At 40.1% G+C, this 25,273-nt stretch overlaps 1 protein-coding gene across 3 annotated transcripts in view; it reads left to right on the forward strand.

Annotated features, from left to right (window-relative positions):
• Positions 1–24,421, forward strand: part of NUP155 (nucleoporin 155) — a 64,439-nt gene extending 40,018 nt beyond the window's left edge. For all 3 annotated transcript variants that reach the window (XM_089779413.1, XM_006139464.5, XM_025179671.3), the window contains 14 exons: positions 1,994–2,127; positions 3,303–3,494; positions 5,012–5,150; positions 7,308–7,443; positions 8,276–8,429; positions 8,777–8,881; positions 9,032–9,186; positions 12,335–12,464; positions 12,929–13,042; positions 13,601–13,721; positions 17,251–17,361; positions 19,933–20,069; positions 22,613–22,719; positions 23,971–24,421. In XM_089779413.1, the coding sequence (XP_089635539.1) occupies positions 1,994–2,127; positions 3,303–3,494; positions 5,012–5,150; positions 7,308–7,443; positions 8,276–8,429; positions 8,777–8,881; positions 9,032–9,186; positions 12,335–12,464; positions 12,929–13,042; positions 13,601–13,721; positions 17,251–17,361; positions 19,933–20,069; positions 22,613–22,719; positions 23,971–24,109 (1,874 nt within the window). In that variant the 3' untranslated portion in view covers positions 24,110–24,421. The remainder of the gene's footprint in view (positions 1–1,993; positions 2,128–3,302; positions 3,495–5,011; positions 5,151–7,307; positions 7,444–8,275; positions 8,430–8,776; positions 8,882–9,031; positions 9,187–12,334; positions 12,465–12,928; positions 13,043–13,600; positions 13,722–17,250; positions 17,362–19,932; positions 20,070–22,612; positions 22,720–23,970) is intronic.
• The last annotated feature ends 852 nt before the right edge of the window (positions 24,422–25,273 follow it).

The following is a 25,273-nucleotide window of genomic DNA, read 5'->3' on the forward strand; positions in this document are numbered from 1 at the left end:
GCCTGTCCATGTGAAAGAAGCTATTTGCATATATTTGTAATATATTAGCACGTATAATGCAACCACACTTAAGTTGCTGCACCTCGGCATGTGCTGTGAGTATCATTGTGGCCCCCGGGGCTTCCAAAGTTGAGTAGCCGTGTTAGTCTGGTGCAGCTGAAACAAAAAACAGGACTGTGTAGCATCAGTGTAGGACTGATCTAGATGGTCCTTGATCCTGCCATGAGTGCAGGGGGCTAGACTTGATGACCTCTCATGGTTCCTTCCAGTTCTATGATTCTGTGATCTGTAATGATACCCAGTTGTGTTCAGTATATTCATAAATAATCTGGAAAAGGGTTAAATGAAGATGATACAAAATTACTCAAGATAAGTATGTTAAAAGCTGACTACAAACAGTTACAAAGATATCACACAAAACTGAGTGACTGTGAAACAAAATGGCAGATGAAATTTAGTGTTGATAAATGCACAATGGAAAACATAATTTCAGATATATGTACAAAATGATGGGGTCTAAATTAACTGTTGCCATTCAAGAAAGAGATCTTTAAGTCACAGAGGACAATTCTTTGTAAATAAACACACAGGCTGTGTCTACACTGGGCCACTTATTCCGGAAAATCAGCCGCTTTTCCGGAATAAACTGTGAGTTGTCTACACTAGCCCTTGAATTTCCGGAATAGCAACGACGCTGTACTGTACAAAATCAGCCATTATTCCAGAAAAACTATTCTGCTCCCGCTCGGGCATAAGTCCTTATTCCAGAACACTGTTCCGGAAAAGGGCCAGTGTAGACACCCCTGTAGTCTTTTCCGGAAAAAAGCCCCGATCGCAAAAATGGCGATTGGGGCTCTTTTCCAGAAAAGCGCGTCTACGTTGGCCACAGATGCTTTTCCGGAAAAAGGGCCAATGTAGACGCTCCTTTTCCAGAAAAACTGAAAATGGAATAGTATTCCGTTTTAAGCATTTCCGGAAATTCATGCCAGTGTAGACACAGCCACAGTGTGCCACAACAGTCAAAAAAGCTAACAGTGTTAGGCATCATTACGAAATGGATTGACAGTAGAATAGAAAATATCACCATGTACCTGTGTAAATCCCTGGTATGCTCACACCTTGAATAGCGCATGTAGTTCTGGTGTCCCCATCTCAAAAATTACATATTAGAATTGGGAAAAGTACAGAGAATGGCAACAAAAATGGGTTAGGGGCATGGATCATAGGTGGAGAGATTAAAAAATCAGGGGCTGTTAATCTTAGAAAAGAAACAAGTCAATGGGGATATGATTCTGGTCTATAAAGCCATGAATATTGTGAAGAAAGATCTGGCCCCTGAGGCTCGGGACTCCCCTCAGCATTGGGGAGACCATGCTGGTGAGGAGTGGGGGTTTTTTTGTTTTGTTTCTCACTTGTGTGCAGCCCCTGACTGATTTTTCTGTGGGTCAGAACCCATAAAAGGTTCCCTAACCTTACTTTACAAGATGCAAGCCAAAGACCTAATTAAGGACATCATAATTATTAGATTGCCTACATAATCAATGTATTGTATCCAATATAAAGACATTCATATGTTGTCATAACACACCCTTATTGTCAATCCATGATTGGTTTTTTAACTTATTTTTGTTACTGAAATTTCATATTTCAGGGATATTGTTAAATAGAAGATGCTATTAGTTAATATGATTATAATTAATAATAATATGTTTGTATTACCATAGCAGTTAACAGTTGAAAGGAATTTTAAGTAAATTCAGAAAGGTCTTCTGTTGTTTTTGTAGTTGAAGATCAATGGTGACAAATTAGTTTCTGTTTTGGGAATTGTTAAGATTTAAAGGTATAAAAGTGAAACATCAAACAGCAAGGAGAGAGGAAAAACTTCTTAAAATATGGGAAAATATCATTGTAAAACAGAAGTTGGAATGATAACTCAAGAAAGCATGTGTAGTACCTGAACAGAAAATTACCCATGATCTATTCAATGTTATAGCAGAGGCACAGTTAACTGAGAAGACCTCACTGCAAGGGATCCAGCAGCTTGTTCGCAAAACCTGCCAGGCTTTAGCTTTGTGGAAACTTCTCTGTGAGCACCAATTCAGTGTTGTTGTAGGTGAGCTTCAGAAGGTATGATATAAACTTTACTGAACAATAGTCTGTTTTTAGTTGATTGCATTTAATAGGCTTCTTAAATATGTATGCAAAACAATATTATAGTCTAATCTATTTAAATGGATTTCACAAACTATACAGCATGAAAAAGGTTTCCAGAGTTTAGTTTCTTGGTATTGCAGGTATTCCATTAAAATAAAATCTTAACTAATTGCTTTCATGCCCCAAACTAACTAACAGACTTGAAATGCCATTAACTAATATTGGATTTGTTGTTTTAAAACTCTGCTTATAACTTAATATTGAGTTTGTTTGTAATCACTTTGTTCTCACTTTTCAGTTGAGCAAAGTCTGGTACATGCAGAGTGAATACAATGGGACTTAAATGAGCACAAAAAATTCACTCCCTGCCTTCTGGCTTTCAAAGTCTAGCAGAGGAAGAAAGACCAAAGTATCAGAGCAGTGATGGGCAACTAGGCTAGTGAGAGGGCCATGTGAGTGGCTCTCCTTCATCTCATTGGGCCACAAGATTGTTGTAAACAAAGTAGTCTCCAGGGATATGGTAGATCTAACTGAATTTGCGTACTTACTATTTGTGGGTTGTGCCAATTGTACCATAATGCTTTGATTGGATACAGATGGAGCACACAGTTCTCACATTCAGTGTGTTCACTCATCACACACCTCACTTCACATATCCTTGCTTTACATGCGTGTCACTTTAATAATACTGGTAGGGGGAAAAAATCTATATGGAAATCTGGCAAACCTGTCCATGGGCAATAGTAAACAAAATATCTCCTGGGCCACATGTAGAACTCTGGCGAGCTGCAGGTTGCCCACCGCTGTACTAGAGGCTTCAAGTCCCAGCAGTTTTGGGATGGGAAGGGATATTTAGTCCTCTAGGAAATTTGTAGAGGAACTACTGCAGCTCCCACCATTAAGATAACTGGCAGATGCCACCATTAATATAACTAGCCATAAGTGCTGGATCGTTCTCTTTTAATATAGTATTTTCTATATTAGTCTTAATGTGTATTAAAATGTGCATTGATTCTGTGAATTTTGGTTATTGAAATGTGTTGTTTATTGGGAAAGTAGCTGAATTTGCTTCTGTTTCAATAGTCCTGTTTGGAAATATGAAAAGGCTGCATCGTTGGAAAAATAATCTATTGTTTTTCTTCCTATAGGAATTTCAAGAGCATTTAAAGATTACTACTTTCAAAGATTTAGTAATTAGAGACAAAGAGTTAACTGGAGCGCTCATTGCCTCTCTCATTAACTGTTACATCAGAGATAATGCTGCTGTGGATGGCATCAGTTCACATTTACAAGACATATGTCCACTTCTGTACGGTACTGATGATGCTGTCTGTTCAAAGGTACTTTTGATTCTTTGTGGTGGGTGTGAGAGGCATTCATGGAAGACAGAACTGTTCTGTATAATTCTTCTTTTGCTATGACAAAAATACTATTTTGCATTTTATATTAATCCCACTGTATCCTCTTAAAGGATAGAAATTAAATGTGCTTGACTCCTGCCCCTGAGAAGCTGACAAAGTAATTCATAGACCCTGTAGTTCAGTTACTGGAGCTGATTATTTATTGGTTGTGCTCCCACTACATTTTCACCATTGACAGCTTGGGTTCTAGTGTCGGCACCAAGGAGGAAAGAGTTGTCACTCTACTTCCACTCCCTTGCTCTTCTCCTCTCTGGTTTCCTTCCTCCTGGCTAATTGGGCTGGTAGCTGTCACCCATTTACCAAATAGGTGCAGGTTTTCTCTAGCCAGCTCCAATTTATTTCCCTTAATGGGAGCTGACAATAGAGGACTGAGTCAGCAGTTCTTACTCAGGACTCTGTCACAGTGCTGATTATCATTACTGGACTTGCATCCAAACTTGCAGAATAGTAGGTAGTATGATCAGATGAGCACAAAATATTTGTGTTACTGTCAGATTTATTTTCATTAAATGACTATGACATTAAATGCATATGCAAAACAGGACTATGTAGCACTTTAAAGACTAACAAGGTGGTTTACTAGGTGATAAGCTTTCGTGGGCCAGACCCACTTCCACAGATCAAATATTTGATTTGTCCTTTTCATATGTGTTCATTTTTTTGATTGTATCATTTGGTATATATGGTTGTGGCAATTTTCTTCCACTATTTGGTCTGAGGAAGTGGGTCTGAAGCAGTCTCCACTCACACCACTTCTGCTGCAGTTCTGCTTTTGAAATGTACAAGAGCCCCAGCAAACTTGAAATGTACAAGACTCCAACCCCTGCTGGTCCTGTGCCCCCTACAGGCTTTCCTTTTGAAATGTATAAGAACCCCACTTGGGCTCTTGTACGTTTCAAAAACTGAGGCACCACAGGGAGCATGGGGCCAACTGTGGGGGGAAGAGGCCCCTCAGGGAGCATGGTACCAGCAGGGATTCTGCTTTTGAAATGTTCAAAAGTCCAGACTGGGCTCTTGTACATTTCAAAGTCTGAGGTGTTGCAAGGAGCACGAGGCCAGTGGGAGTTCCCCACTGGTCCTGTGCTCCTTGCCGGGCTTCCTTTTGAAATGTATGTTTCAAAAGCTTGGGCGTGCAGGGAGCATGGGGCCAGCGCGAGTCCCTCTCTAGCCCCATGCTCACTGAGGTGCTTCTGCTTTTGAACCCAATAGACCTCTTGCTACAGTTCAAAGGCGGAGGTGACCTTATAGATTCAAGAATAGTCAGTGGAAATCCCATCAACTATTCAATTAGTTAATTCATCTAAATGTAACATCCCTATGTAGTATTTCAGGGTTTGAAAATTGTGAGCTAACAGAGTGAATTATTGCAAAGAAAACCTCCATGCCAGTGTAACTTGAATTAGTAAGGACTTACATTTTCAATTATTTCACTGTAGGCAAATGAATTGCTTCAGCGATCCCGACAGGTTCAAAACAAATTGGAAAAAGAAAAGATGCTAAGAGAGTCATTGAAGGAGTACCAAAAGATCAGCAATCAAGTGGACCTTTCTAATGTTTGTACACAGTATAGACAAGGTAAGAGGCAAACATCACTGGAAATTTGGCAACTTGAGAATTAAGGCTTGGATTCAGACCCCTCTTTTCTTTTTAACATTTCTAAGAGATAATCCGGAAAAATATACATATAAGAAAAATAAACAAATGGATACACAAAGGCTTTTGTGCTAAATCACATTTCAAATATGTTAACTCTTTGCTTTATTTTATGTTATTGTTGATAGTCACATTTCAGGATGGAAGGAAACTAAGCAGGTTATTTACAATTGTTCATCAATAAGCTAATCTGTAATGTTTCTTCTTTTCACCATAGAACCTTAGGACTGGAAGGGACCTTTATATAGTCCTGCACTTCTCAGCCAGGGTGTGAAGCCCCAAGGGTGGCTGTAAGAAGTTTTAAGGGGTCTGCCAAAATTAAACCAGAAAGCAATTAGAGTCATGGGGACCCAGGGCAAACGGTCAAATCCCAAGCCCCCATGCTCAGGTCTGAAGTTGAAGCCTGAGCAGTTTAGCTTCACAACGTTCCCTGTGATATGGAGTCCTCTGGCCGTTTGTTCTGCTTATTACCCCTTAATGCCAGCCCTGGCTTTTAATCTGCTGCAAAACAATTGTGCTGGCACAGGTGAACCACAGAATTTTTACAATGTGTTGGGAAGGCCTCAGGAAGAAAAATTTTAAGAATCTTTGATCTAGTCCAGACCCCTGCACTGATTGCAGAACCAGGCACCATCAGGCCATCCCTTGCAGGTGTTTGTCCAATCTGTTCTTAATAATCTCTAATGACAGAGATTCCACAACTTCCCGGGGTAATTTTTTTCAGTCATTAACAATTTTACTTTCAAGACGCTTTTCCTAATATCCAATGTAACCCTCCCCTTCTGCAATTTAAGCCCATTGCTTCTTGTTCTATAATCAGTGGTTAAGGAGAATAATTTGTCTCTATCCTCCTTGTAAGAACTTTTTATGTATAAGACTGTTATCATGCCCTCACTCAGTCATCTCTTTTTGAGACTAAACAAACCCAATATTTTCAATCTTCCCTCATTGGCCATGGTTTCTAATTCTGTAATAATTTTTGTTGCTCTTCTCTGGACTTTCACCAGTTTGTCCACATCTTTACTGAAATGTGGCACTTATAATTGGACACAATATTCCAGTTGAGGCTTAATCGGCACAGAGTAGAGCGGAAGAATTATTTTTCATGCCTTGTTTACAATACTCCTGCTTATGTATCCCAGAATGATTTTTGCTTTTTTTCCCTATAGTGTTACGCTGCTGCATCAGAGTTAGCTTGTTGTCCACTATGACCACCAGATTCCTTTCAAGCAGTCATTTTCCATTTTGTATGCAACTGATTGTTCCTTCTAAAGTGAAGTACATTTCATTGTCCTTACGGAATTTCATCATATTTACTTCAGACTATTTATATCAGATGCTATGTTTGTTGAACTGGTCTGGGGTTGTTTAATACATTCATGGTTGCATTTTCCTGGTGTCAATTAGTGCCATGTTTTTAGGGCAGGTCTAGACCTACTAAATCAACCCCCAGTTGATCTATCACTGCAGCATCAATCCACTCCATAAGAGAGATCCATTATTTCCCTCTGTTTTGCCCTTAAATAGCTTATTGCTAGCCTTTGCACTTCATACACATCATAATCTTCTTTTTGTTCATGGCTTTTCTTGATTAGATTTGAGCAGCTCAGGCATATTTTTCCTATGTAAAAATATTGCTTTGTGCTGTATAAAATTTCTGCATTAAATTTCCCAGGCACCTACCTGTTTGATAAGATGCTTTTAACAAAACACCTGTGATAGAATTTAAATTGCTGTATTTTGTTGCAGGTGGTGTCTCACATTACATATCAAACAGTGATTTTGTGCTAACATAGCATTCAGGGAAAATGAATGCTTTTTGTATATATTCATACAACTTCTATAATATTCAAAATGGTTTGTGCTCCAGTCCTTTAAATGTATAACTTTAAGCATGAGAATAGTCCTTCAAATTAAGCATGTATGTTAGTGTTTGTAGGATCAGGGCCATTGGGAGTGAGGGAAATTCTTGCATTATAAAATGTGAAGTGTTCAATCTATTAGTTCACTATTATATATTAGTTTGCAGTACATTTAATATTGTGGTGGACCAAACTCTCATTTCTTTCTTTTCTGAAGTGCGTTTCTATGAGGGTGTGGTGGAACTGTCTCTTACTGCTGCTGAGAAGAAGGATCCTCAAGGTCTTGGACTTCATTTTTATAAAAATGGAGAACCTGACGAGGACATTGTTGGACTCCAGGCTTTCCAGGAGAGGCAAGTTTTCAGGATACACTGCCATTTTTTATTCAAGGCACTTCACTTGTAAGAACATAGCAGCTGATTTGGATGAGATGATAGATAAGCCTCCCAGAATTAAGAGCAGGGTGAGAACACATTGTCATCAGTGCACATTCTTTAGATATTGATATGCTGTCTTTATTTGGGACAAAAGGTTAATTCATGGTATCGTGAGTTTTCGTGGGCACAGCCCTCTACCTTCCTGAATTTTCTATGCCCTCTGCTCTCTGTCTCCCACCCCCTCCTTTTTTTCCTGCCTCTCCCCCCTTATTTATTTTGGGTCTGCACAACCTAAACTCAAAACTCCAGTCATCTGAAGAAGCGGGCTGTGTCCACGAAAGCTCATGATACCATCTACATGTTTTGTTAGTCTTTAAAGTGCTACCAGACCATTTGTTGTAACATGTTGGCCAGCTTTAGTCATGTTATGTTTTTAATGGAAGATGCTACATTATGAAATATACGACTTTGGTGAGGAGTAGTATTCATAGTATATATCCTTTAAATATTATTTTGATTCCACAAGGGGAAAACAGCGCCCTCAGAGACTTTTGCACCATGCCCTCCTAACTGAAAGGAAAATAGCATTTTAGGAGTTATTACTGAAGTGGGAATCTGCACAACAAATATTTGTGAAGATCATTCCAGAAGAGAGAGGCAGGTAGTAAATTACTTAGATTCAGCTGACATGGTCCTCCAAAGCCTTTCCTCTTAGTTTCATAAATATTTTACCAGTTGTATTGTGTGGGAATAAGGATCTCACAGATAACTTGTAACCTAAAACTTTTTCTTATTTACCTTCTTGCAGGTTAAACAGTTACAAGTGCATCACTGACACCCTTCAGGAACTAGTAAATCAAAGTAAAGCTGCTCCTCAGTCTCCCAGTGTACCCAAAAAGCCAGGCCCTCCAGTGTTGTCATCTGATCCCAATATGTTGAGTAATGAAGAAGCAGGACACCATGTAAGAAACTTACTAAAGAGATACTGTCACAACTATCTTGCTTTTTAAGAACTGGGAAAGGTTTAAGTCAAAAGGCTACCATTTTTTTCTAGGAGAGTATAATCTTATAAGAAGTTTGTACAAAATATTCTTCTAAAGTAAGTTAACAGAGATAAAGCCAGGATTTGAAATCAGTTTGTTTTCACATATATGAGAGAATATATGTGTTCATAAAAATTATTGTATATCGATCTACATTTTGGCACATATACATATGCAGTGTTTGTAAACCCAGAGACCAAGTTATTGAGCTGTATGTGAAATGTGAACAATTCTGGAATAACAGTTTGGAGCTTTTCTTTCTTTAGTTTGAACAAATGCTGAAACTGGCTCAGCGTTCAACAGATGAACTCTTCTCTATTGCTCTTTACAATTGGCTAATACAAGCTGACCTTGCAGATAAACTGCTGCAGGTAAGACCATACAAAATAAATATACTCATAAAAATGTTTTGGGGGGCACTTCTCTTAGGCCAAAAGAGTTGATTGTGGTACTCTCTAAAACCACAGTTTTTAAGGGTTCTTTAAAAAAAGGCTTAACTATGGTTTATATGATTCCTACAGGTTACCTCCCCATTTCTGGAGCCATATCTCGTGCGTATGGCCAAGGTTGATCAAAACAAAGTCCGTTATATGGATTTACTATGGAAATACTTTGAAAAGAACAGGAATTTCAGTAATGCAGCCAGAGTGTTGGCTAAACTGGCAGACATGCATAGGTATGGACAGTTTGTAATCAATGTGTTATACCTCGTAGTGAGATAATAATAGTTTAGTGTTCACGTGAATTAACATTTTTAAACAACAAACAAAAACCTAAAATATTATATAAATATCAATTTTTAACCTGGCTTCTGTTAGAATAATAAAATGGAAACTGTTACATATTTTATACAGAAATAAACAGCTTACAGAATTATTGTAGCTGTGAAATATTAAGTAGTAACTTAGGCATGTTGTGTACTTTATAATGTAATTTTATACAGTTGTAGAGTAGCAGAAGGAGAAATGTCTTACAAATGGGCATGTTCAAAGTGGTTAATTGACTTAGTTACCCTTTGAGCCAGTGTCCGAGCTAAGAGAACTCCAAAGTCCTAATTCCTATGTGCCCTTAAGTATAATTATTTTGGGAATATGCTTTTGGCACGGTTACTGTCCTAATGAATTGGGCAGGCCTGGGCAAAATATGGCCCACGAGCTGAATCCAGCCTGCAGACAAAGTAGATACCCCCAAGCAGGCTCCCTGCTTACCTCGCCCCACCCGCATGCCACTTAGAAAAGCAGCTGCTGAGCGGTTTTGCTTTAAAATCTGTGAAGGAAGGCTTTAGAATAGGGCTATTCAACATGCGGCACTCAGGCCAGCCCGTTTGTGTCCCGTGGTGCGGTTTGGATTTATGCAGAGCTTAACACACAGCCTGTGGGTGGGAGCCAAAACAAAAAAGGTAGTCAATATAATGGTCTTCAGTTGATATGCGTTTTAGTAGTTAAGTTCCTGGACTGTCATTGCTCATTAAAAGTGCTGTCATATGGATGGAAATGGAGTAAATATTGCATTTTATTAATATCAGCAGAACTGACTTAAATGGGGCCTATGTGTTGTGTAGTCTTGTCTTCATCTTTTTATTCATGCCTGTCAGTGTGAAAGAAGCTATTTGCATATATATTTGCACGCACAGTGAAACCTTTGTTATCCAGCACTCTGTTAACCAGAAAACTTTGTTCACCAGCATTGCCCCCAGCCACAATACTATCATATCTTCAGGCGCACAGGCCTGGCTTGGTTTACCATGATTGGCTTAACAATTTTTTATTTAAGAAGTACTAATCATCTTTAACTTAAAATAGAAATGTGAGAACAACTGCCTCATACTACAAAACTACCAATATTAAAAACTTGAATTTTACTATTATTATCCATTGGTTTTTCCTAGGTTGATGGGACTCTCAGATAACCGGAATTTTTAAATAACCGGAACGCCCTAATCCCCAAGCATGCCAGATAACATAGGTTTTACTATAGATGCAACCACACTTAAGTTACAGCCCTTGGCATGTGCTATGAGTATCACTGTAGCCCTTGGGGCTTCCAAAGTTGAGTAGCCCTGCTTCAGGAGCTGCTCCCGCCCCAAGCACAATCCCATTGGCCTGTTTTTTGGGCAGAAACTGCCAAATGGGAGCTGCCTGTTTCAGTAACAGGCAGCCAAGAAGCACCACGTCTCCCCTGCCCTCCAGGGCTCATAGTTATTCACAGCCTGTGCTGCAGCCTATCTGGAGATGGAGCAGGCAGGGAGGCTGCTTCAGGAAAGTGCTGGGCTGCTGGCTGGTAAGTTTCCTGGTCAGAGCCTGTCCCTGGCACCTCAGCCCCTCCCTTCCCCAACCCCCTGTTGCCCACTCCTGCCCCCTACTCCACATATGAAAATCCTCTGCGCCCCCACTCCAACCCCCACCCCGACTCCCCCGCACCGCTATCCCCTTCCAGATCTGGCACCTTAATCCCTGCCCCAGATTAGTTTCCTCCCACAACTGGTTTAAAGACCATACTCAAGAAAAGTTATTAATTTGATGTCAGAATAGTAAGACCTATCTAGCAGTGTCCCACAGGAGTAAATCCGGTATTTCCATTAATGATTTAGATAGTAGAGTAGACAAAACTCATAAAATTTTCAGGTGACATCAAGTTGGGGGTGTTGCAGGCACTCTGGAGTACAAGATTTGAACTCAAAATCACCTTGAAAATTAGAGAATTGGTTTGAAATCAAGATTAAATTAAATAAAGACGAAGTACAAAGTGATATGATCAGGTCTCGCCGAACCATGGCAAGCCCTGCTCGCCAGCCACTGTCTGAACCCGGCTCTTCCGAGTTGCAATCTACTGGCCATGAGCAAGTAGATTGCATTATTTGTCGAGCCCTGGATATGATTAGGAAAGAAAAATCAAATGTGCAAACTTCTAAATTGGAAATAACGAGGTAGGTGCTAATACTGCTGAAAGGGATCTAGGATTTATAGTGGATCAAAAATTGAATGTTTCAACATTGTGATGAAATTGCAAAAAAGGCAAGTATTCTGGTACATATTAACAAAAATGTTATATGTAAGACACTGAAGATAATAATCACACTATTCTTGGCACTGGTGAGGAGAATCTAGAGGGAAAACAACAATCACTGTAAAAGATTTAGAAAACCTGATCTATGAGGAAAAGCTTAAAAAACTTCATTTTTAATCTGAAGAGAAGAAGACTGAGGGGAGACCTGAAAACGGTTTTTAAATATGTTATTGTCTGTTTTAAAGAGGTTGGTGATGATCTGTCTTTCCTTTAGTGGACATAGAGAACAAGAAGTAATGGGCTTACTCTGCAGCAAGGGAGATTTAGGTTAGCTGTTAGGAAAAACTTTCTAAGGCTATGTCTGCATTGGCAACTGAAAGACAAAAGTGTTAAAACACATCTGAGGAAGTGGGTCTGGCCCACAAAAGCTCATCACCTAATAAACCATCTAATGCCACTCTATTGGAGATGGATGTTTTTTGTCAACAGGAGAGTCAACAAACAGTGGCTACACTGCATGACTTCTAGCGGCATGGCTGTAGCAGCACAGCTATGTCACTAAAAGCTGCATAGTGTGGACAAAGCCTTACTGTAAGGGTACTTAAGCTCTGGAATAAGCTTCTAAAGGAAGCCATGGAATCCCCATCACTGAAGGGTTTTGAAACCAGGTTAGACAAACACCTGTCAGGTTTTGTCTAGGTTTGGTTAGTCCTTTCCCAGTGCAGTGGCTGTTATAGACCTCTCAAGGTCCCTTTCTGTCCTACATTTCTGATTCTGTGTCCTAGATACTTAGTTTACAATTTGATATTATTTTACAGTACAGAAATTCCACTTCAGCAGCGTCTTGAATATATTGCACGTGCCATTTTGAGTGCCAAGAGTTCCACTGCCATGTCATCAATAGCTTCAGATGGTGAATTTCTACATGAACTAGAAGAGAAAATGGAAGTAAGAAAAGATGAAAAACTATTTCCCTTGGCAGCTGCTGCTATTATTTTTATTATTAATTAATCATATTTGCTTATGGTATTGCTTAAGGAACAACCAGGAGTGGGAGCCCAGTTGTGCTAGGCACTATACAAATATAGAACACAGGACAGGAAGAAGCTATGATGAAAAGTTAATGTTCTTACCAGTATCAATGTTAGTATAAGTCTTTTGTATTATTGGCAGTTACACTATATATTTTTCTACTGATGTAAATGCTAAAACAAACTCTTTAGGCTGAAATGTACTGTCCCAGTAAAAATCAGAAGATCTAGATGCACTCATTTTACTAGGACTAGGTCTCTAATATAAGCTGATGGAATTTCTGTATTTAAATGTGTTAGAACTAACTCTAGGTTTTTCCAAATTTCCATAGCTTTGAAAGAAATGAGTGACTCTTGAATTATCATAATTTTTAAAACTAGGTGGCTAGGATACAGCTACAAATAGAGGAAACGTTACAACGGCAATATTTCCATCATTCTTCGGTACAAGATGCAATTTCCCAGTTGGATTCTGAGCTGATGGACATAACCAAGGTGATTAGAAATATGTTGATGTTATCTAACTGCTCAAACTACTTTGCAAAAGCAGATGCATTATCCCACTCTTAAATATAAGCTTCTCTAGTATCTGAGAGTGATATATTTGAACAAATTATTTATCAGGCATTAGCCAAAATAGTCAGTGAATTCAGCTTCCTGTTTTAAAAAATTATATATATTTAGGTTTAGCCTAGCTAATCTTGTATTTTCATGTTCTAGCTCCAGTATTTCCTTCTTCTTTGGGTCGTTTGCTGTAGGAAACACATTATTTACATGGTGCACAGTTTCTTTGGTTTTAGAACTGATAAACTGGCAAACACTCAAGTTCTTTCCTACTTAGCTTTAAAATTTTGAAATTCTATGGTGCTATGGAGCTGACTTGATTCCATATAAATGCTCTGCATGCAATATCTATGAATGGCAATTAAAATGTACCATCTGCTATTCTGGCTTAGTTTCATTTTGTGTATGTTGCATGTTAATGAATAACTGTTCTGTTTAATTCATGGTTTGTCCTGACTAAAATGTCAAACTCTGTCTCTTTTATTGCAGTTGTATGGTGAATTTGCTGACCCTTTCAAGCTCTCAGAGTGTAAGCTTGCAATTATACATTGTGCAGGTCACTCAGATCCTATCTTGGTACAAACTCTCTGGCAAGAAATAATTGAGAAAGGTAAGTCATGAGTAACTGGTACTGAAATGGCTTAGAAATATAGAATACTGGTAAATTAGTGCCAGTGATCTTATGTTCCTGTTAGTATCCTATAAATATGAAATGTTAGGTATTATCTTTTAGGAATATTCTGAAGTACACTGCAGAATGCGAAACCTATATATTAACTTCAGAGATTAGGAATTTTGTAAAAATGTGAAGGCTTATTATTTTAACAAAAGAATTGTACAGGATGATGTCTTTGTCCTCAGTGCCCACATGGAGCTTGTTTTGGGATTGGGGCTTGAGTCTGTTAGTATTGCAGAAGTCAGAAGTACATTTTCTTCCAGTTGTAGACATGACTACGGAATGTTCCAAATGTCAATTATTCTATCACTTTAGAAGAAGATGACTTCACAGTGAGTGAAATGCAGCTGTATGAATTAAACACCAAGACATGTTATAACATAACTAGGGAAAATAATTTATTATTGTGATGGTAAATACGTTCATTAGTTAGTAGCATTATCTATTTACACATTTTTTAAAAAAATGCCTTTATTAAATGGTATGTTGAAATTAAACTGTGCTTAGGTTTTTGAGCCTGTGTATTAATCCAGTATTGTTAACATGTTTCTTTCCACTGCCTAAAGGAAGGTAGAAATCAAACATTTGTACAAATCTAAGAATGATTTACATAACATATGACTTGAGTAACCCGTAAGAATGGCCGTACTGGGTCAGACCAAAGGTCCATCTAGCGCAGTATCCTGTCTGCTGACAGTGACCAATCTCTAACCTGAATCTACTTTGCTGCAATTTGAGCCCATTACTTAGTGTATTATCCTCAGTGGATAAGGAGAACTGTTTATCATCCTTTTCTTTAGAACAGCCTTTTGATTTAATTGAAAACTTGTCATCATGTCACATACCTCAGTCTTCTCTTCTGCAGACTTAGCAAACCCAGTTTTTTCAGTTTTTCCTAGTAGGTCATGTTTTCCAGATCTTTAATCATTTTTTGTTGCTCCCCTCTGAGCATTTTCCACCACATCTTTCCTGAAGTGTGGTGCCCAGAACAGGACACAATACTCCAGTTGAGTCTTTATCCGTGCTTAGTAGAAGAACTACTTCTCTGATCTTGTTTACATTCTTTCTAATACATCCCAGAATGATGCTGGGGGGGGCGGGGAGTTTGCACAAAGGTATTAAATTGTTGACTCCTATTTAGTTTGTGATCCATTAAATCCCCTCCCCCCTGTCATGGCTTCTTCCCCACTCTGGCACAATAAAGGCAGAAGTGTGGGCCAGCAAAAGTACCCCAAAACCCTATCTACCAGACATTGGTATAAAACTTCCCCCCCAAAATCTTAACCTAGATTTTGGGAATAAAATCTCCACTGCTACCACCTAAGTATTGATACAAAAATCAGGGGAAAGATCACTTGGGAAATCTTACCCCTAAAGTACAAACCAGGACACTACCATTAACCAATACCAGGTTAATAAAAAGAAAAGAGAAAGAACTTTTATTATCACCACAATATTCCTGTTGCAAGCATAATGACTAGATGGAAAAGTAACAAAATAATATACTCATGGAGGAGAAATCTACCATGGGCCAGGAACTTAGTTACAAAGGAGAGCAAAACCCATTTTTAAATGCACAAACATCTGATCACATTTCCCAAACTATGAAACAATAAAACCTAACAGATTTATCTAAACTTTATCCTACTTATAGACTGTGAAGAGTATTTTCTTAGAGGGAGACATCCTGTCCTCTTCAATAGCTGGAGAGAAACTGCTTGAACAAAGAGGGGAAAAATCCTTTGTCCCAGTTTGAAATTCCTACCTGTATGCCTATTGGCTGAATCTACCTGGTTAAGTACGGGACATAGTTAAGCCCTTAATCCCCAGGCTGCTGGCTAACCCTCATGATCATGATACCCCCTTCTTCCCCCTCCCCCTCTGTAACCGAGTCTCTCTTCGGGGGCCACCGGGCACGCCCCTCCCCGAGTCCGAGGGTCCCCGCCTTCGTGTGCCTGGCACCTCCCGATCCCGGTCTCTATCCTGTCGTCCCCCTGGACGCGGGCCCCCCCTGTCGGTCCTCCCGGGGCCGACAGCCTCACTGCCTCTGCCTCGGCTCCGGTGCTGGATCCTCTCCGGTCCGCTCCCCGGCCGTTCCTTCCCTGGTGGGGCTTGGCTCCGTCCGGCTCCTCTCCGCTCCGGGCGTCCCCGCTGCGCAGTCGGCTCCTGCTGCTGGGCTCCCCGCCGCTCCTGCTGCTGGGCTCCCCGCCGCTCCCGGTGGGGTCCTGCTCGGGTCCTGCGGAGGAGGCTGAGAGCAGAATCCTCCCTGCTCTCCCCCAGCCTCCCTTGCTGCTCCTTCCTCCCCCCTTTTGAATTCCCCGCTCGGCGTCTGGCCGGCCCCCGCCCTTCCGGGCGCCGGCCCTGCGCTCCTGGGTCCTAGCGCTGGCCGGGTTCCAGCCGCGCCGTCTTGCGCATGCGCGCCAGTCACGCCGGGTTCCCCTTGCCCCGCCGGCTCCGGCACGCGGGGCTGGGTTCCTGTCCCCCGCTGACCTTCCCCGTGGGGCGCGGGGCCGCGGTCCCCGTGGCTGGGAGTGCGGGGGTAAGTTCCCCCGTCACACCCTCCCGTATCAATCCTGTATCAGTTATGTGCAACCATGTCTCGCCAAGGAGAGGCTGGAGGCAGAAGAGATTTGCTAAATGGCAAGAGATGATCTTTCATGAGAGTGTGCTGCCTCCTTCACACAATTCTTACTCCCTGCTGACCTCAAGCTCCATTATATTGTTTATACTCCTTGGTTTCCATTACGCAGGGGCACTTCTAAAAAAAGATGGCTTCAGAAATCCTGAAGATTTCATCTGACAGTTTCATAAGGACGTGTTAATCAAAATGTTAAGTAAAGCTAATGCTGAGCAAGATTACAGACTGAAGTGAATTCAGTGTTTATGAAAGGCTGTCAGATTGACAGCATGGAAATTGAACTCTTCTGTTTGTCCAGAGAAGAGGTAGAGCACTGGTTCCAGTTGAGAGGCTTCCCCACGTGAGTCTGGCAGTTTGCCTTAGCCTCTATAGTGATTAAGTAGCAAATAGTTAACTTTCCTTGACTTTATACTAGTGACTGCCAGGGAAGTCATATCACCAGCTTTGGTGATTATCCAGTATGTACACTTTTCCACTGGGTATTGGATTGAAACTACATTTCATTTTAGATAGGTCTCCCAAAAGCTATTGGATAAGATATTTTTAAGATATTGAAGCATTTGGTCATATACATTAGTGGACTTTTGTGAAATTCAAGGGGATACTATTACCTGTTCATGTATGATATGCACTCATGTGAAATCTAAAAGTGTATTTGCATTTCCATATGCATAAGTAAGTCTTGGTTAGAAAAGACTTGTTTGGAGTGTTAGTGATACTACAATGTTGCGCTTGCATTTAATAGGTAATAATTAGGTTTTTTATTTAATTACTCTCCATAAACTTTAGATAGAAAGTAAAGGTAGATTATAACTTCTCTTTCAGAGTTGAGTGACAGTGTGACTCTGAGCCCAGCTGACAGAATGCAAGCTCTTAGTCTAAAGATGGTATTACTTGGAAAAATATATGCTGGCACACCTCGTTATTTTCCTTTAGGTAAGTCACTTAACACAGAGTATTTGGAAGAAACCATAGGCATTATAGCAATGGCTTCAAAGCCTCAAATACTCCCTAAAAATTGAAATATAACATTTGCTCTATTCAATAACTTTTGTATGATGCTAATTAAAAACAATAAAATTTACCTGTTGGTTTTGCATATGTTAAATAAATGTTATCTTTGCATACTGTGCTCTTTATACAAAACAGAATTAAAAGATCATGGTGAAACAAGTTATTTTGAGATTATTGGAAAAACAGATACAATTGTAAGATTATGTATCTAAAGAAAACTGTAATTTCTACTATCAGTACATCTGATCTATATTTTTGTGTGTCAAATTTTCCCTTGTGGCTGGAACAGTAAAATGAAATCACTTTTCATTGAAATTTACTATTGTACCTTGTACGGCAGACCTGAGGCTTAATCAATAGTAAAGCTACCCTGGGGGGACAACAGAGGTCAAAATATCCACCATGGGATCTGACTCCTCTGTCACTTGCTCAGCTTTAATGCCAAAATCCTGGGCAATCCTACAAAGCAACTGCTGACGGACTTTCATATCATCAAGAACCGGGGTCACTGCTATGCCCACCGATGCCTCATCAGAAGATGAGGATGAAGAAGGCGCTACAACTGAGATGTTCTCCTCTACGTCTGAGCACACTAACTTCCGTTGGTCCTGAGGGTCTTGGTGGTGTTCTGGTGCTAAGGGGAGAGTTGACCGTGCCGGTGCTGTGTACATTGATGCCGGCCCTGGTGCCTAGGAAGTTGACAATGCCTGCATCAGGTTGTGAAGAGACGAAGGCACTGCTGATGATGCTGCTGTTGCCATTGGTGCTGTGGCCACGGTGCTGGGTACAGGTAACGATGCTGAAGAAGTTGGAAGGTCTATACCTCCAGCCAGTGCTGGAGCAGAGATCGAGGTCAGTGCTTGGGACAACGCTGCTCTCAACAGCATCGGAGTAGGCACCAGTCAGAGATGTTCTCCACCCTGGCACTCCGAGTGCAGACTCCTCAGTCAGAGTCATGCAGATACAGACCGACTGACCTTCCAGGACATACAAATCAAATCATGACCTTAAAAAAGTGATTTTTTTTTTTATTACAAAACAAACGATAAAATGGATAAAGCATACTTGATTGCTAGATGTTACAGAGCAAATAAGGAAAACAAATTAAAACAGATAAAAGTCTCTGGGCACAGTACTAGCTGATAAATGGGGAGAGGGGAAATAGATTCACACAGAGCAGTTCAAACCACAAAATAAAGAAAAATTACCCTGAACACGACTAGATTCACTTTTCCCTTTACTTACTTCCAGTTTTCTCTTTGTTCATTCCACTCTCATGCCACAGATTACTTGGGAGTCATGGTAGTCCTGCCTGGGTTTAAATCATTCTCTCTCTCTCAACTCCTGGTTTTTCTCTCCTACACAAAGAAAGTCAGGGAACCTATATCCAATTCAAATTTCAACCCTCTATCTTGACTGGTTCTCCCAGCCCACTGGCCAACACCTTTGCTAGCTATCTGAGTTTTATCCCTTTAGTCACCAGGTGCTGGTCAGAACTCCTCCTGTCCATTACAGCACCATAGCTGGAGGATGTGGTGCCATAGAAGCGGGAGACAAACATGGCCAAGGCCACCAAAGACAGTACCAATGGATGTACTGGGAATCTACCTTGGGCTTGATTAGATGTCCCAGAGGTCCAGAAGGGCCACTATTGCGCATTCTGCAACTGAGATCGTGGCACCTGCTGCTGGTGGTTGTGGTATCTTCTGTATCGAGACTTTCTGCTTGAGCTTCTCCTGGAACAGAATAACTGATTCCAATCCAAGAGTCTCAGAGAGGATCAGGGAAATTCTAGGTACCAACTGATGAAAGCTGGGCAATTGGCTGGGTCTCTTGTTCCCGGGTCTGATTATGGGCACAGAGCCACCTCCATTAGGAGAATTTTGAACCACTGTTCTCTGACCTTCAGCGTTCTAGGATGGAATCCATGGCAGATGCAGCAGTGATCTCACCCATGCACTTCAGGCAGGAGGAGTGAGGGTCACTTTTTGGCATGCGCTTGGTGCAAACATGACCGTTTTTAAACCTTGGAGAACATGATATGCCACAACTCCAGGTATTCTAAGAAACTAAGGGATGGGAAAACCTCCCACGAACAATAACTATAACTATATACAGGAACGCTAAGTAAACTACTACTAAAACTATATACACTAAAGAAGCTAGGAGAAATGGCACTTGCACAAGCAAAAGCTACGGAAGGTTCCAGCCTACCATCACTGGCTGTAAGAAGGAACTAAGGAGGGGGCAGGACAGCAAGATGCTATCTTTGGCACCATGAAGGTGCAACTCCAAGGGGTGTCCAGGCAGACCCTTAGTGTTACTGTGCGAACAATTTCTGGCCACTGTGCACACACCTATTGGAAAACACATGAACAAGCACCCAAAGAAGAACTAAACGTTGTGTAAATAACTAACATTCATTTCTTAAACTAATATTAAAGCAAGATGGAACCTGAACAGGCAAGTTTTTTTTTTTTTCCCCTCTTCCAGATTTCTTAGTGCAATTTCTAGAGCAGCAAGTTTGTTCTTTGAATTGGGATGTGGGATTTGTGACATACACTATGCAGGAAATTGGAGTACCGCTGTCTAAGCTGCTTGAAGTGTATGACCAGTTGTTCAAAGCACGGGTAAGGATAATATTTAAGCTAAATTTTTATCTTCATAATTACATTCTAAAAGGTTATATTAAATGTCTGATACATCTCATTTTAACTTTAATAAGCCTTGTGGTTGTAAAATAGCTTAATATTTTTAAAAAATCCTTACACTTTCTGATCCTAGTAGGTGAGGAAAGCTATTACTTCAGCTTTCAGCAATAGGATTAAAATTATTAGAAATGCTTCTCTTTAGCATGGACTACAGGTCTTGGATTCCTGAATCTGATTTTCTTTCTTAGGGATAGTTCATAATGACAAGGTCAGCAGAAACTGACAAACTATTCAGTCTTTCTTAGCATGTCCAGTGCTTCTGACTGGTCCTCCTTAATTTGCCCCCAATCAGGGCAATTCTTCGTATGATGGACTGTCACCCTTTGGGTGCAGTCAGGGAACTGTCACCACTGGGGTGCAGTTGTGGTAACAGTAGCATCCATCTAAGACAGTGGTCACCAACCAGTAGATCAGGATCTACTGGTAGATCTTAGAGTCTCTGACAGATTATCCTGACTGGTTTGGCTGGGAGGCACTTCAGTTGCCCCTTCCCTCACTGCCCTGCTGTTCCTTCCCAGAGTCTCAGAGCTGCCCCCTCAGAGTCTCCTGCTTGTTGTTCAGGGTGGGGGAGAGAGAGTCAGGGGGGCACTATTGTCAATCTGTCCCCCTCTGCTGTACCCCATCTTCACAGAGTGAGGTGGATGGGGCCTTGCTGAAGGACTCGGGCAAGGATATTTGGGTTTGAGGTAGATCCTGGACTGACTTACATTCAAAAAGTGATCCTGTACTTTAAAAAGTTGGAGAGCACTGATCTAAGATGTACCTTACTCAGGTGCTTCACCTATACCCTGTAATCGCCCAGCATGACAGCAGCTGGTGCTGCTCACTCCAGCTGGGCTACCTGAGTGCCAACAGCAGATAACAACAAGTTTCCCAGTTCCCCAGGCAACTACCCCCATCTGAAGTATGAATCTAGAATTATACCATCCTGCACTGTACAGGGAGCTGCACAGTGTAAGTTCATTAATATGTCCAGCCTTCCCTCAATGTGTAAAGACATATGCACACTTGGGGTAATTAAACTGAGATTTTTTTTCCCCAAACACTTCATTTAAAAGCACACTGGTTTAGGCTGAAATACAAAAGTTTATTAACTACAAAAAAGATTGGTATCATTTATAATTACTTAAGCTAAAAGATCAAAGCAGATGACCTAGCAAATAAAACCACAAATTAAGCCTAAAATATTAGAAAGATTAGATATGAATTAACAATTTCTCACCCTGACTGATGATACTAGCAGGCTTGTAGAGTCTCAAGATGCAAGTCGCATTTGCTTTACAGCTTGGGGTCTTCACCCCCATTCCAAGTCCTTTTTCTTAGAAGCTTCACTTTGCCATTCAGTTGTGGGGGAGTGATTATGTCACTCCTTACCTTTTATAGCTTTGACATGGTGGGAAGCTTTTATTCTAAAAACAATTCCCAGCCAGTTTGTGGAAAAATACAGCTACCCAAAATGGAGATTAGTGCCATATGGTCCAATCACATTCCCTGATGAGTCCTAGCAACCAGTATTTACGTTATAGGTTCTCTGGAGCATCCTTGGGAAAGATCACCAGGTGGGGGATAAGCTTCTCCTAAGGCCTGCTGTTTTCCCTAATACTACATTACCCTGAATATGCCCTTCACAACTAGCTGTCTATGCTGGATACATTTTGCCCAGTAGGTGTCACTCAGGGGTGTCAGTACATTTGAAATACATCATAACTTTAGATACAAAAGTAATACATGCATACAAATAGGGTAGACATTCAGCAAATCATAACTTCCAGTGACACCTCACATGCCTCATCTTGTACAACATCATCATAATTATGCCATAATCATATCATACTATGATGAATATGGCATATAGTGTTACACTGGGGCCTTGCTTCTAATGTGTCTAGCAATCTGTTTTTTATTCTCTTGATTGTGGAGGCAGCCTGATGCAGAGCTGTCATCCCCTTCACTGATCCAGGCCTTTCTGTCTCCCCTTCCTTCTTTGTAATCTCTCCTTTAAAGCAGGTCTTGTCTCCTTTATTGGCTGCAGCTGTGGGTGGCTGTCTCCATGATTAGGAACTGTGGCAACTGTATATCGGTATGGCCAAGCTACTTCCCTGTAAACAGGAAAGGTTTCCCCCTTTCTATATATGCTCAGTATAGTGTTTGTAGACCCTATTACAATACCATATCCTATCAAATTATTCAGTACTTCAGCGTATATTTAGAATTATACAAATGCTAATATTTCCAATACTGTTATTGATGTATGTATATTTTATAGTTTCAGTATTGGAAACCCATGCAAGTAAACTAACATCAAGATTCTCACTTTTTTCATTATTTTGCTGTAATAAATCAAACATTTAAAATATTATATTAACGCAATTTTTATGTACTGACATCCTCCATAATTCCATATTCATTAATTGGAATGTATTTTTGTACTGCCTTCCTAATTTGATGTCATCTTCTTTTAGGATCCATACTGGAATAGAATAAAAAAGCCTTTACACCTTTTAGAATGTATTCATGTATTATTATCAGGATATGTACAAGACCCCAACAAAGTTCTCAACTTTGAGAGGTAACTATGAACTATAAACAAGTGTTATACAAAGCTTAAAAATATACTCTCATCTTCCTTGTTTTGGAAGCTCCAAAGCCCTTTGGATCGCTGATTTTAAAATCCAACGCAAGCCAGAATCACCAAAAGTTATTGTTACTCTTTGCTCAGAGGTATGCATGGATAGAAGTTCCAGTTTTAGATGATGTGGGGTTTTAATTTATTATTATGGTGCTTGTTTTTAAACAAATTGTCTCACTTTTAAGAAAATGTTTTTTAGTTCTTTAAAAATATGGACTCCCTCGAATTACATCAAAAATTGGCTGCCTCTTGAAACTTCATGTTCAGATTTACAGTAATGGCATTAGATCTTTTGTGATAACTGGCTCTCTTTGTACACAACTTTCAACTATACATGGTATTTTTGGTGTTTACTTTAAAAATCTATTTTTAAATGTATGCTTCTTATCCATGGATGGATCTTAACTAAAGACAATAGATAGGTATGTGAATAATTTACTTAAGTGTGATGTAATCTTGGCACCATTGCTGTAATAGGGAGGGCTATTGACTTCATTGGGGCTAGAATTTTACTTATAGAGCATGAATTCTTCTTTTGGAAATAGTTCCTCTGGAACAGGGTTCAGGCACATAGGCAATCCACTATCCTTTTACCAGCATAGGATTTCACTAAATAAAATAAAAGCACATATTTCCTTTTAAGTGTCCCATTCCTGCTATATCTGATTATTTATAATTTCTCTGTTCCTTTTTGTATACCTAAATGTGCTTTTCTTTATACATTTTAAAGTCAAATTTCATTAAATAAAACTAGTTATTTTTCAAAATAACATTGTTTCTTCACAAGTCAGCCTAGTTCTTCTGAAGCATTCCGAAGTGGAGTATGACTTCTAAATTTATTTATTTATTTTCATTTAATAGATAACAATACTAGAAATCATGTAGACAAATATTTCACTCCTCAAGAGACAAGTGCTACAAATTTTGTTTTTTTAATTGTTGCAATTATTAAAACTTAGGTGAATAAATGATTTATTACATTCCCCTGTATGCATCAGTCACACACATTAGATTTAAAATATCTGCTTTTCATTTAACTATGTTAGAAAATTTAAACTTAGCTTATTCGGGGTTTGTTGTTTACAGATTATTTCATTATTATCTGAAGGAATCCTAGTTCCTTTTCTTAGATGAATTTTAATAAACACTAGCAAAAGTGAGTGTTCTTGACAATTTTTTTATTCCTTACAGACGGCGATTCACAAATGTATGTTTGGATGCTGTCAGTTGCTACCTTGTTGAACTTCAGTCTATGAGCCCTACATTAACAGTGCAGACCACTATTGGAAACTTTAAATCCCTACAGGCTAAATTAGAACGGCTACATTGACTAGTATGATAAACTGTTAGTCCAGAGAAAAATGAACTGTTAAATGGAACCTCAGATGTCTGCACTGGAATGTGGAAGAAAAAACGTTCAGAAGGAAGTTGGGGAAAATTAAAACTCCTGCTGCAATTGATTATTTGTGTGTTCTATGCTTTTACTAATCTACAATTATCTACTATTCGTAGAATGTATATTTGCCAAATTATGGATTTCTTTTGCTACTACCACATTTTTCTAATAGAAAATTTTTTATACTGCTGAAACAAGACACTTCGTATAATTATTCCCTTGAGAATTAAATGTATTTGGAAAACATTTTCTTTTGTGTTTTAAACTAAACATAACTTTATGTAATGCAATGGAGGAAGTATTGGGATGCAATATTGGAAGTGATCATACTGTGAAATACTTTGTAAATGCTTGACAAATACGATATTAGCACATTTATCTAGCATTGCTCTGGTCCTTAAGGAGGGGCTCAGGGCTGGGAATTTGGGGATGTAGAAGTCAGGGTAGGGAGATGAGGCGGGCTCTGGGCAGGGAACTAGGTGGAGAGGAAGTGCAGGGGGACAGAATCCTGCCCCCTCCCTCAAGATTTGTACCGGAGCTGTTTGATCTTCCCTTTCCTGGCCCTATCAGGGAGCAAGAGCAAAGTGCTCTGCTAATCTGTCCCCTGCGCTCCTGATCCAGAATGAGGAATACAGCAAACTGTGCACTTTGGCCTCGCTCTCTGATAAAGGGGAAAAGACAGCAATGTTCCCCTAGGAATCTGGGGGAGAGGGGCTTCATCTCCACATCTCCCTAAAGGGTGCCTGGGGGAGTGGGGTGGCTGTGGGATAGGGTATTCCCAAAGGGAGGGGGCATGTTCCCACCAGCCTCTTTCACCTGCTGGGGCTTCTGTTTCTTTTCTGTGAGGTTTTATGAGAAACAGTCCCATTCCAGGCACATCCCAGTTTCCTGACACAGCCAAACATTTATGTTGCTTTAAGTTATGCTAGGAGGAAGCTATATACCAAATGTGGTGATCCTAGCTCTTAACTGTTTGGGAGAAGTTCTTGGACAAACTAACAGACAAATTCTCTGTGGAGACTGGAAGATTTACCTGGTGTTGCTCAGGTCCTTAACTCACATAAGTTTTGTTTTTCTTCTTTTAAATCATTGGACAGG

The sequence above is a fragment of the Pelodiscus sinensis genome, chromosome 6, assembly GCF_052426305.1.
Source record: "Pelodiscus sinensis isolate ZL-2025 chromosome 6, ASM5242630v1, whole genome shotgun sequence".
NCBI classification, from domain to species: Eukaryota; Metazoa; Chordata; order Testudines; family Trionychidae; genus Pelodiscus; species Pelodiscus sinensis.